The sequence below is a fragment of the Mesoplodon bidens genome (genome assembly GCF_964165515.1).
Source record: "Mesoplodon bidens genome assembly, chromosome: 13".
Taxonomy (NCBI): Eukaryota; Metazoa; Chordata; class Mammalia; order Artiodactyla; family Ziphiidae; genus Mesoplodon; species Mesoplodon bidens.
The window spans coordinates 40,425,535-40,439,360 of record NC_138169.1 but is presented as its reverse complement, the minus strand read 5'-3'; the positions used below and the strand labels follow the sequence as shown (position 1 = coordinate 40,439,360).

General features: G+C 41.6%; 1 protein-coding gene across 8 annotated transcripts in view; it reads left to right on the top strand.

Annotated features, from left to right (window-relative positions):
• Nucleotides 1–13,826, top strand: part of ANKRD29 (ankyrin repeat domain 29) — a 43,839-nt gene that overhangs the window by 13,615 nt on the left and 16,398 nt on the right. For 7 of the 8 annotated variants that reach the window (XM_081252992.1, XM_081252990.1, XM_081252989.1 and 4 more), the window contains 4 exons: nt 878–976; nt 3,760–3,858; nt 7,292–7,390; nt 11,468–11,566. In XM_081252992.1, the coding sequence (XP_081109118.1) occupies nt 878–976; nt 3,760–3,858; nt 7,292–7,390; nt 11,468–11,566 (396 nt within the window). The remainder of the gene's footprint in view (nt 1–877; nt 977–3,759; nt 3,859–7,291; nt 7,391–11,467; nt 11,567–13,826) is intronic. The other variant, XM_081252991.1, reaches the window with a different exon arrangement.

Here is a 13,826-nt window from a genome sequence, read left to right as displayed (position 1 = left end):
AGAATCATACTGTCAGTGACCACTCAACTATACTGCCTTCCTACAAAATCCCACAGATGTATTGAATATATAGCACGAGGCTTCTAAGAATCACCACCCCGTACCTAGTGAGGCTTCCTCACAGGCAGAGCCGTCTGTCTCTCTCTTATCCTCTCCACAGAAGCAGGCTGCTGACCACACAGAAGAGGTGGTTCAGATTACAGTTTCGAGCCCTTGAAAACAAATGTAAATTAAACCACAAAAGTCCACTTGAATTGGAATCTCAGGTGGTACGTCTCAAGTCCTTGAATCTTAAAGCTGGCAGGGACCTTGGCAATCATGTCATCCAGCTCCTCATTTTAAAGCTGAAGTAAATGAGCCCCAGGAATTGTGAGCAGTGTGCCCCAGGTCACGCTGCTGGTTGATGACAGAGGTGGACCCCGGGGCTCCTGAATCGCACTTCTGTAATCTCTCGTTGCATCTTTACCTGAATCAGTTTGAAAATAAAGAATTCTAAACTCAGAAAACCAACTAGTACCACTTAACCCATTTTTTTGCATTAGTAACAGTGTTTTGGCTCAGGAATCATAAAACGAGGCCACTACATCACAGCCGCCTCAAAATGCAGTAACCATGGTTCACTTGGACTGCGTGTCTGAGGGTAATGGAAGTAAGTGAATGTTTGAACTGAAAATTCCAGCCTCAGCAATTTGTCACTTTGCTTTTTCCTGTTTGGTCTGCATTATAAGATTATTCACGAGACACTTTTATTTACTGCGGGAGATGTTGCGCTCAGCTCGGACGTGTCCTGGGAAGAGCTGACGTCTGCAGCATCTTCTCCAGGCCACCTCTCTGGTGTCATGTGGCCTGACTGCTCATCTGTCTCTCCCCCACCCAGCACGGCACAACACTCCTCATGGTCGCCTCCTATGCTGGCCACATAGGCTGTGTGAGGGAGCTCGTCCTGCAGGGAGCTGACATCAATCTCCAGAGAGAGGTAAGTCAGGTTTTGCATGTGAATAAGAATAACGCAGCTCTATTTACAATAGCCAGGACATGGAAGCAACCTAAGTGTCCATCGACAGTTGAGTGGAGAAAGAAGATGTGGCACATATATACAATGGAATATTACTCAACCATAAAAAGAAACGAAATTGAGTTACTTGCAGTGAGGTGGATGGACCTAGAGTCTGTCATACGGAGTGAAGTAAGTCAGAAAGAGAAAAACAAATACCGTATGCTAACACATATATATATATATGGAATCTAAAAAAAAAAAAAAACGTGGTCATGAAGAACCTAGGGGCAAGACGGGAATAAAGACACAGACCTACTAGAGAATGGACTTGAGGACACAGGGAGGGGGAAGGGTAAGCTGGGACGAAGCGAGAGAGTGGCATGGACATATATACACTACCAAACGTAAAATAGATAGCTAGTGGAAAGCAGCCGCATAGCACAGGGAGAGCAGCTTGGTGCTTTGTGACCACCTAGAGGGGTGGGATAGGGAGGGTGGGAGGGAGGGAGATGCAAGAGGGAAGAGATATGGGGACATATGTATATGTATAACTGATTCACTTTGTTATAAAGCAGAAACTAACACCATTGTAAAGCAATTATACTCCAATAAAGATGTTAAAAAAAAAAAAAAAGAATAACGCCGGTGGCAGAGATGCGAAGCTCTCACAATAGTGAATTGTTAAAAAGGACTATAGAGTACAGTCATCCCTCCGAATACGCAGGGGATTGGGTCCAGGACCCCCCGTGGATACCAAAATCTGCAGATACTCATGTTCCTTATGTGAAATGGCATAGTATTTGCACATGGCCTACGCATATCCTCCCATGTACTTTAAATCATCTCTAGAGTACTTATAATATCTAATACAATGTAAATGCTATGTAAATAGTTGCTGGTTCATGGCAAGTTGGAACTTTATGGAATTTTTCTTAAATTTTATTGGAGTATAGTTGATTTACAGTGTTGTGTTAGTTTCAGGTGTACAGCAAAGTGATTCAGTTATACATATACATATATTCTTTCTTTTTCAGATTCTTTTCCCGTATAGGTTATTACGGAATACTGAATAGAGTTCCCTGTGCTATACATTAGGTCCTTGTTGGTCACCTATTTTACATAAAGTAGTGTGTATATGTTAATCCCAAACTCCTAATTTATTCCTCCGCACCCACCACATTTCCCCTTTGGTAACTGTAAGTTTGTTTTTGAAATCTGTGTCTGTTTCTGTTTATAAATAAGTTCATTTGTATCATTTTTTAATTAGATTCCACATATGAGTGATATCATATGATGTTTGTTTTTCTCTGTCTGACTTACTTCACTTAGTATGATAATCTCTAGGTCCATCCATGATGCTACAAATGGCATTATTTCACTCTTTTTTATGGCTGAGTAATATTCCATTGTGTATATGTACCACATCTTCTTTATCCATTCCTCCGTTGATGGACATTTAGGTTGCTTCCATATCTTGGCTATTGTAAATAGTGCTGCATTGAACACTGGGGTGCATGTATCTTTTCGAATTATGGTTTTCTCTGGATATATGCCCAGGAGTGGGATTGCCAGATCATATGGTAGCTCTATTTTTAGTTTTTTAAGGAACTCAGATTCTTCTGAGTAATTTCCACAACACCGAATCATCGTTTTAGGTCATTTTCACTTCAGTAGTTGATTTTCTTCTGGAAGGAAGATATTTGGGCCCCCTTAGAATTCTACTTTAAAACTTCCCTAATCTTTTTATTTTTCCTCTCTGCTTTACAGCCTTTGTTTATTTTAACTTTAAAGAAAAGACAGATTTTCTCTAATAAAAAACAATACAGTCCAGATCTGCTTACTCAAAGACTTTATTGTGAAGGGCTAGCTCAACATACACAAAAATCTCTTAAGAAGAATGGAGAGAAGCTGGGAGAAGAAGAGAAACGTTTGATTTCCACCCAATGTATGGTTCTTATGGTCTTTATATTTATCTGTTTGGTTCCAACTGCTCAACTAATGTTCTTGGAGATGAAAACTATTGTGCATTGAACACAGTGGCCCTTGAGGACTTAAGTGTGTTGGGTTTAGAGGTAACCTGTGTGGCGCAAATAATGATGACGTGTAGGTCCCCGGTGACCCCCTGAATTCCCTGAGCCAGGTCAGTCTGGAAAAATAGCCAAAGAGAGGCCCTGACCTCACCCCGCGTATTTTGGAAGCTGGAAGAGAGTGCCTGGCAGTGCTGTGGAACTGACGCTTAGAGCAGACTTCTTCCTCGGTTCATCTGTAATCCATTTTGCAATATCAGAATATTTGTCTCCTGAAGATGTACCTGCCATTGTTTCCTTTAGTTGGCTCTCTAGACACATAGCGTTTGCACACTTTGGTAGTCTCTAAAATTCATGTCTATTAAGAAGGTGAGGGATTTCCATGGCAGTCCAGTGGTTAGGAGTCCACGTTTCCACTGCAGGGGACACGGGTTTGATCCCTGGTCAGGGAACTAAGATCCCGCATGTGCACAGGGCAGCCAAAAAAAAAAAAAAGATGAGAATTTTCCTATTCTAGCCCAGTTTCCTCATCCAGACCTTGTTACATCTTAACATTTCTGGAACCCAGCAGCCTCGACACTGGTCACTTACCTGAACAAGGAATACAGTCTGTTCAATATAGCCCCCTCCTAGGCTGGAAGTTTATATGCAAGGATTTTGTTTTGTTTACAAGCATATAAATCAAATGTAATGTAGCCAAATATCTTTTAAAACCAGCCTCTCTCTCTCTCTCAGTCAGGTACAACTGCCCTGTTCTTCGCTGCTCAACAAGGACATAATGATGTTGTGAGATTTCTCTTTGAATTTGGAGCATCCACTGAATTCAGGACCAAAGTAAGAGAATTTTCCTGATTTTATACCTTGTTGAAGACTTTCAGCAGTCATGAGTTTTCATTTCTCTTCATCTATAGTATGAATTTTTGCTTTGCCTTTTACAAGATTTTCAAGCCTAAGAAGGTGGGTTTCACAAGGTTAAGTTGTAATGATTCAGGGGTAGTCCTAGGAATCCAATTCAAAACATGACATTTTTACTTTGGGCTCACAATTGGAGAACTCGGGGTGGGAGGAATTGCTTAGATTCTTTCTTGTACTGGTAACTTTCTACTCTGGGACACTAAATTTTGTTATCAGGATGGATACAGTAGCAGGTGCTTTATAACTTTCCCTGTTTTCATATGCTTTTTTCTGCTTCAAGGTTAATCCCAGTGCTATGATAGGAATTGTTGGAAGTATTAAGCCAATCCTAGTGAATCTGAGAGATTTCTAAGGAGGATTTGGCAGGCAGTTTACTCTCTGAAATGTCCTCACTGAAATATATAACATATGATTACAGTTTATATAGTTTATATAGTTTTTACAGTTTATATAGTTTAACTGTAAACTATAAACTAAAAACTGTAAACTAAAAACTGTAAACAGTTTTTACAGTTTATATAGTTTATATAGTTGGGCAAGTTGTGGTTCTTCCTTTGCAGAAGTCATTGACTCTTCATGTTTGACATGTGGATAAGAAAACCGAGGCTGCAGAAAGATAACTTCTGTGTTCACAATGTGACTTTTCATGACAATGCTTTGTAGCAGAAGAACTTGAACTGCCGTCACATTGTAATTGAAAACTTATTTCTGTCATAAAAAATGACTCCAGTCATAAAAAATTCCTAAAAATTTGCCCTCGTTGGAAACTTTTAGGTTTTCTTAATTCATTGTATGTGATATTTTGATATCAAAGGAGTTTCCAGTGGAGTTTTTTTTCCCTGTTAAAACACTATCAAGTAGATCTGAATTTCAGAAAGGGTTTCTGTCTTTTCTGAAACCTACTGTTGGACTGTGTACATGCCTCCAGACATGCTGACTATACTATACAGTAATCCAAAATACAGGTGTACAAATATTTTATATTAAATATCATTTTATTTTTAATTATAAAAGCGATACAACTAAAAATAAAAAGTTCTACAAACCTGACTCAACTCTGAACTACGTCAAATGATCGTGTGTGACCACATGGCTGCTTCATTCTTCTTAGCTAACAAGTTAATGCTGGCCTTTGTACACGAGCCAGTTTGTGCTGTCCCAGAAATCCATGGAACATGGGACCCAGGGCGAGCAGTTCCACATGTTTCCATTAGGTCAACTGCAGGTGGCCAAGAGTTTTCCATGGGAAGAAGACAGTGTCAGGACGCTTTGAGTTTTAATATGATCCTGTCATCAAAACTGACTTTGTGGGCTTCCCTGGTGGTGCAGTGGTTGAGAGTCCGCCTGCCGATGCCCCGGTCCGGGAAGATCCCACATGCCGCGGAGCGGCTGGGCCCGTGAGCCATAGCCACTGAGCCTGCGCGTCTGGAGCCTGTGCTCCGCAATGGGAGAGGCCACAACAGTGAGAGGCCCGCATACCGCAAAAAAAACAAAACAAAACAAAAAAAAACAAACTGACTTTGTGTCAACTGTTCTCATTGTAATTGAACCTATGTCCCCAAAAATGTGTTTTTTAAAATAAAAGGTATCAGCTCTTCTATGATGATCATCATGTTTTATCTGTTCTCTAAACCCATTAGGCAAAGAGCTGGGAAGATTGACACAACAAAACTTGGAAACGTTGGTGCTCGTTGCTGCTAATAGCTTAATAAGCAACTTCTTAGTGCCCACCAGCCTCCACCTACACCCACCCCCACCAGCCTCAGCCCTCCAGTCTCTCTCCTCCATTCCCCACCCTTCAAAACGCAGCTCTTCCCACCACACAGCCGGGCCCTTGCTGAAGCCTTACTCAGCCATGTGCATCCCCCAGCACCTTGCCTACCTGTGAATGCAGGACCATGTGCAGCAGTGTTTCTCCAAAGGAGGCCCACCTGCCTCCTGCACCTCTCGGTCACCTCACATGGCTGGTCAAATGCCTCTTTCTGGGCCTCACTCTAGACCTACTGAATCTGAGGGTGGGGCTGCGAGGGTAGCCATTTTGAATAAACACTCTATGCCCAAATTTAGAAACCACACTATCTTATATCTATGACTTGTATTTTAGAACCACATTCCACGTTCTTCGATTGTTTACAGTTGGCTCAAATGTCCACATACCCATTCACAGAGCCAAAGAAACAACACAACAATCCTAGATGGGAAAAGAGAAAGCCTCAGCCCAGCACATGAGAAAAACCATTAAGGGCTTAACGGACTTGCCTGGTGGCACTGTGGTTAAGAATCCGCCTGCCAATGCAGGGGACGTGGGTTCGAGCCCTGGTCCGGGAAGATCCCACATGCCGCGGAGCAACTAAGCCCGTGCACCACAACTACTGAGCCTGCGCTCTAGAGCCCACGAGCCACAAGTACTGAGCCCGCATGCCGCAACTACTGAAGCCTGCGTGCCTAGAGCCCGTGCTCCACAACAAGAGAAGCCACGGCAATGAGAAGCCAGCGCACTGCAACGAAGAGTAGCCCCGCTCCCCGCAACTGGAGAAAGCCCACACGCAGCAATGAAGACCCAACTCAGCCAAAAAAAAAAAAGAAAGGGTTTCAGTTGACCACAAACTCAGTGAGTCAGTATTTGGTGTGGTTGGCCTAAAAGCTAATTCTAATTTAGGCACAGAGATAAAAGTAGAGGAGAGGGAACCGAGGAATGTCCCATCAGGCCGCATCTACTTTGCAGTGCTCTGTTGAGTCCTAGCGCCCACATTTTAAAAGAGGTCTGGACAAATTGGCACATGTTCAAAGGAAAATGCAAAGCAGGAGAGTGAGAAGCACATGGAATAGGCTGCAGTTATCCCCGCTTTCAGTGCATGCAGATCTCATCCCGTGAAGGCAGGGGCCCAAGAGGTCTACTCCCTAAAGACACCTTAATCTCAGAGACCTACAACTGGGTGGACCCACAGGGAGAAGCCGATGTTTGTCAGTTGGGTCTCTGGTGAAACCACAGGAGATGACTCTGGTGATCCCAAGATACAATTGGTACAGACTTCCTGTTCTGTTTCCTTTATTGAGAGGCAAAGAGATGATTCTGCGTTTGACATGAGAAACTTCTAAATTAATTATAATAACTTAGCAAGTAGCTATAATATATCTCAAACAAGTCACCCCAGTATACAACATAATGATGCCCTTAAGATGAACTCTGTCATGATTATAAAGAAAAAGTAAAAGAGATAAAAGAGGAAAAGTGAGTTTGTTATTATGTATGGGAAGTTCTTTCCCAAAGTTCTCACCATGTGAAGAGCATCTGCTGGTAAGATGTGTGCTCTCACTGTTTCTAATGTGTTTATACTTCTCATGACCGCAGGACGGGGGCACTGCCCTGCTGGCCGCCAGTCAGTATGGGCACATGAAGGTGGTGGAGACCTTGCTGAAGCACGGAGCCAACATCCACGACCAACTTTATGTGAGTGTGTTTCAAGGGGGCTCTTGGAGGACACTTGCTCATTCCCTCATCACACATAGCATCGCAGTCTATGCCAGAAGTGGCATCTGATATAAATTATTACAGTTATCAGAGAACTTCAGGGGAGTTGTAAACAGTGTAGAATGATAGAGAAATTAAGAAAGTTGGTGATTAAGATATGACCAGTGGATTTAGGCATTAGGATATATGTATTAAAAGAGCAAAACACTCAGAGGTCACCAAATAGACCAGTACTGAAGTCAGAATGTCAAGGGTTAAGAGAATGGGAGGTCAGTGAGTGATAGTAGAAGGACAGCACTCACCTGAGAAGTATTAAAACAAAAAAGAGAGAAAGTTGATGCAAGATAGGAGTTTCACTCATTAGTTATATGCTCCTTTCCTTCTTAACAACCATAGACGATATAAATGCATTTATGTTTTACTGGCATCATAATCAAAGATGTCATTAAAGATGTCAATCTACTGTATCATTAAATTTTTTTTCCAGGACCAAAAGCATTATGACATTTAAATAAAAATGTTCCTGACAACTTTATCCACCCTTCCAAAGTTCAATACCTATGAAATGAGTGATGGGGGAGGATCCTCTGGTAAAAACCCTGTTGAGGACTTGCTCCAGAATTTCTTGTCTGATCATCTCATGGATCTAAAAAGAACAGAAGAACCAATAAAATATTCCTTGGTGACCTTCAGCTTACAATTGTATCAATGCATGTTAGGCAGAATAAAGAACAGTTTGAATATGGGTAAAAAAAAAAAAAAAGAATTGGCGTCTGAGACATCAAAGGAAAAAGATAGAGTTAAACCAGGTGAGCTTTTTCTATGTAGAAACCCATAATCTTATTTACCCATCTTTGCTCTGCCCTTTTAAATCTCTTGCGCATATATTTCATGTACCTATGTAATTAAGAGCTTCAAAAATAATGTGATACATACTTATTTGTAACATGACAAGCCCAGTGTGTGGACTTGCTGAAAACCAACATAAGTCCTCCTGTTGTAGAGTTATTTGGGAGGAAGAACACAAAAAAGGAGAAATCAAGTTATTTGGAAGAGAAGTGAGGATGGTTGAATGAAGACCTCTGAAATACATGCACGCCATTGACCCTGAAAGGCATTCACTGCCAGTGTGGGTCTGTTTGCAGCTAATTGACAATTAGCACATTACCCAAGCATTTTTTTTTTTTTTTTTTTTTGCGGTACACGGGCCTCTCACTGTTGCGGCCTCTCCCGTTGCGGAGCACAGGCTCCGGACGCGCAGGCTCAGCGGCCATGGCTCACGGGCCCAGCCGCTCCGCAGCATGTGGGATCCTCCTGGACCGGGGCACGAACCCGTGTCCCCTGCATCAGCAGGCAGACTCTCAACCACTGCGCCACCAGGGAAGCCCCACCCAAGCATTTTTAATAGTCACTCTAATTCCGTAGAATTTATGGCAAATGTTATTCTGGTTTTGGAGGAAAAAATAAAATATGGGGAGATAAAGTGACTTGGCAGTCTCATGGTGAGGAGTGGAAGAATTTCTGCTTCCATTCGTCTAGGAGCCATATTTTAGGCTATTGTGCCACTAGACGTGAGCCCTATGCCCAGGGGTGCTATACTTTCATAGACGTGTAATGAGATGAGTAAGTGTGAACTTTTCCACTTGAACACCCTTTCCAGAGTTTACACAGATACCTCTGACAAATCACCGGCCTCTTTGAAATCCATAGAAACTAGCCTTAGGCTTTGCACTTCAAAATCTGTTACCACTCTGTGAACCTGTAGCATTCCTGGTTCAATGACTAAACTACTTGACTGTGGTCTGAAGGAGTGATTCTCAACTCTGGCTGTCCATTAGAACCAGGGATCATTAAAAAACAATTCCACTTCCTGGGCCCACCCCTGACCAACTAAACTGGATTCTCTGAGGGCAGCTTGGGCAACAGGTGGTTCTGACATGTGGCCACATCTGAGAAACAGGGGTCTGCAGCTCTGTATTTCTTCAACTGTATATAGTGAAGTTGTATCTGAGAGTGTGTATGAGTATATGTATGTGCAGGTTGAATAGGAAGAGCCCCTGTCTTTGGAAAAGGGAAATGGGTTATGATTTTCATAGCATTACCATTAATAGTCAGCAACCCAAATTGACTGTGGGTATAGATTTTGTACTGTTAGATAACATTCTTCCATAAGGCTCCTTGAAGCAACACTTAATTTTACAAATGTAGAGTTTGGGGAGATCCCATTCCCATGGTCAATTCCTCTCGGTTATAAGGTAACCTAGAAATTTCATGCACCAGAACTTCCATTTTGTATTAAGACTTTTACCCTTACCTAAACAGTCCAAATATAAATGTTTCCATTAAAAACAGTTGAAATACAGGGCAGGGGGCAGGGAGTGTCAATGATTCTTGAAAACTTCTAGGAACAGAAATGTGTAACGCACAGTAAAAAAAAAATCTAATGCATGGAGATCCGTCTTGGAAAATTCCTAAGAGTTATCAGCTGCTAAGGGCAGGGAAGACTTTCTGTGGCAACACACTAAGGAACAGCTGAAAATTATATCCCCATATCAAACATTTGCTTAAAAATCTGTACAGGCTGAGGCTTCCCTGGCGGTCCAGTGGTTAAGACTCCGAGCTTCCACTGCAGGGGTGCGGGTTTGATCCCTGGTCAGGGAACTAGGATCCCACATGCCGAGTGGCATGGCCAAAAACAAAGAAAGAATCTGTACAGGCTGATTACTTTTTTAATGATTGCGTTGAGGGCAATCTGGCAGCTCAGCTGACACCTACTGGAAATTCAGCACCCTCTGCCTGGTTGGACTTGTAGGGAAGGTGCTTTGATCCTGTGGTTAGTGTTCCTGACCGAGAGGGGTGGTAATTAGCTGGGTTAAGTAGTTTTCCACTTAGGTCTGAAAGTAATGAGGCTCACTCTGTCCTGTGAATGCTGTCTGTGTGAAGTAAGCACCTGGACAGGAGGTGTGCTCTCGACTGACCGATGTACTTGCTGAAATTAACCAATGATACGTCTTCAAGAAAAAAGAAATGCCCAAAAGATGTACAGGCCCAGTTAAAAAGAAAACTAAAGAAAATTGGAAACAAGCACTTGCTTTGGGCTTTTTATGCACGACTGCTTAGTTGTGTATATAGGTATTGTTGGCGTCCGCTGGGCTGGCACGGAGAGAATTCATGGACATTCTTACCAGGGTGGGTATTCTGGAAGCATCTTGTGTTTTAAAGCTTAGAGGAACTGCATGTTGGGAGAACATGGATAAGGGAGCACGAAAGAGAAAGGAGTAGGGAATATCTAATTAAAAGGATACTTTTCATTCCCAATTCATTAGAGCACACAAAATAGATTTGAGGGATTTGTTTTTGGGGTTTTTTTTTGTTTTTTTGAGGTACGCGGGCCTCTCACTGTTGTGGCCTCTCCCGTTGCGGAGCACAGGCTCTGGACGCGCAGGCTCAGCGGCCATGGCTCACGGGCCCAGCCGCTCCACGGCATGTGGGATCTTCCCGGACCAGGGCACGAACCCGTGTCTCCTGCATCGGCAGGCGGACTCTCAACCACTGTGCCACCAGGGAAGCCCTGTTTTTTATTAACAGATTTTATTTTGTTTTTTGTTTTTTAATGAACACTTAGCTCTTAGTGACAAAAGGATTGCAATGGAAAATTTTATTAAATGTGTATGTTTTTTAAAATCTAAATACAAGAGGGTGGACTCTAAGATCATGCAACAAAAGCAGAAGGCAGCTAATGAGAAACCTATGCAGACAGAGGAAAATGATGATTATTTGGAAAACCTGAGTTTTCCAACTAGATGTATCATAAGCTGTATGACCAAGATTTTATAGAGTGAACAGTCATTACATATGTCGTAACTCATCCTTATACAACTGTCTGTTTTAAACTTTACCTTTCAGCCTGACTTAGTGTGATGTTTTAGAATGGTTCTTCAATGAAGAAAACGCCACACATGTTAAAAGGGGGGAGGGGAGGAAATAAAAATCTAATTTCTTTTATAATAAATGTGAAAGATGACTTGTTAACACTTTCAATTTGCTATCTGTCAGGATGGAGCCACCGCACTCTTCCTAGCTGCCCAAGGTGGTTATTTGGATGTGATTCGATTACTGTTGTCCTCAGGAGCAAAAGTCAACCAGCCGAGGCAGGTAATGTTTGCACGTGCACATGGGGCGGTAGGCGGGGGGGGGGGGGGGGGGCGGGCCTGTGGTCCTGTGGCAGCACGTGCCTAAGATAACCAGTCAGCACCAGGCGTCTCTAAACCCTTTTGCCTCTGGGTAAAAGTTCATCTTTGATTAGGGTTTTCCCTGTTCTTTGCCTTGGGCTCACCCGAAAGCTTAGGAAATCAGGCTGACGCCACTATTCAGATGTTTGGCGTCTGAGGTCAAGTACATACTCTGCCACCTCCTGTTCAAATAAATGATGGCTGTACTGGGGTCAGGAGAGTAGGCTAGCCTGGGACATAGGTAAATAGAGGCGGGTCAGGTAGCCTTGCCCTTGCTCAGTCCCTCTGCTGATATGCTGCCTTATCTCTTACCCACCACTTCTTGTGCTGAGCCAAAGAGGAGTCCATGTTCTTGGAATTATTACTGGGTTCCGCACCTTCATCTCTCACGATTACAACACCATTGAGACTTCATTTACCAAAAGAAGTTATCTGGCAAATCAATTAACTGATACTTAAAGGAACAGGACTACAAGGTAATACAGGACACATTTATAAATGGTATAGAACCATCCAAATTATATAATTTATTATATAGTTATTATAAATTATAATAAATTATATATTTTAAATATATAATTATATAAATTATAAATATAATTTATATAATTTATATAATTATATATATATTATATAATTATAAATATATAATTATATATTTATAAATTATATATTTATAAAATATATAAAATTATATATTTATAATATATTTATTATTTATTATAATTATAATTAGCCTCTCATAACTATTTCTGCACTAATCCATTTGTTTTTAACGAAACATTTCAGATTAAGGTAACATTACTTTAAAGGTAGTTTTCTAGGGAAAAGTCAAGCTGATAACTTACCAGTAAATGACATGCAGGCAGATTCCCACTGTCATGTGGCCTGATGTGGGAAGACCTGTATGCTCGTTAGTGAATAGCAATAGGAACCTTAAGGTCGGCCTGAGCTCTTGGCCACAGGCTTCTTCAGACTTTAGAAATCCAAGTGCATAAGCAACCTGAGAAAAGAAAAGAGCCTTTGGGCAAAGTGGATTGGAGGTCAGGAATCCTGAGTTTTAGATCCAGCTCTGCCACTAACTAGCTGTGTGGTTTTGAACAAGTAAATGAACCTCTCTGGACCTCTGTTACTTTATCTGAAAATTAGAAGGCTGGACAAAATGATCCTGATAATATCTTCAAGTTCCCAAATTTTGATAATTGTTTTATTCAATGTTCAATCTGTATTTCTTGAGCACTTGTCACGTGACAGACACTGCTATGAATATAAGATCATAATTTTAGAATTTTAAAGATGTTCTTAGGTTTGGATGGCCCCAGTAATACTCCTGGGAAAGGATGCTTTTAGAAAAAAACAGCACTTCCATACCTTCCAATGTTGACATTTGGGAATTGGAATTTAGTATTTTCTTGTTGGTCCTTCTTATTTTGAAATCATTGATTGATTCTGAATCAGAGTCTTCATTTTTGAAAATTAATGAAAGGAATTTATTTTGGATTGCTTAAGTTTGATTTGGAGGCCATTATTGAGGGTACCATTGTGAATTTAGAAATGAGAGATTATCAAGATGGTCAAGTCTCTCTGTACATCTGGCACTTCAAAAACTCTGGTTGTAAAGATGCATTATTTGTATGCCTAAGGTACTGTTTGTAAAAAACCAAGTTGACATAAGAGATCATATTTCAAATGTTGCCTGAATTATGTCCATTTAACCCTAAATTGAGTCGTGTGATGGCATTAAAGCCAAGAAGTTAAAGAGTAAGCCATCAGCGCCGTGGTAGCCACAACACACCGCAGCTGTATTTCATCCCTCAGGAGTGAGGATAACCTGGGCAAAGTGGGCTACCCAGCCTGGGAACTGGAGGAGCCCACCCTTGGGTCAAGGAGCAAGTGACATGCCCTTCCAACAACTGCATCTAATGCAACTGTTTGGAATTGTGAGTGTCCAGATCTGAAAAGATTGTTATTTAGGGAGAGGTGTTTTATAAAATAAGAATTGCAAGGGGGGGAAAGCGATGAAATTTTTCCTTTTCATAGAGTGCAGTAACTACCCTTTGTACCCTCACACCATAATCTTTTTACTACCACAAGCTTATAGTTAAAGGTGATCTAGCCAGGTCAGACTAGTCCAAGTTCTGTCTTCTGTAAAAGAGTAAACTTTGCATGTTTAATTCCATTCC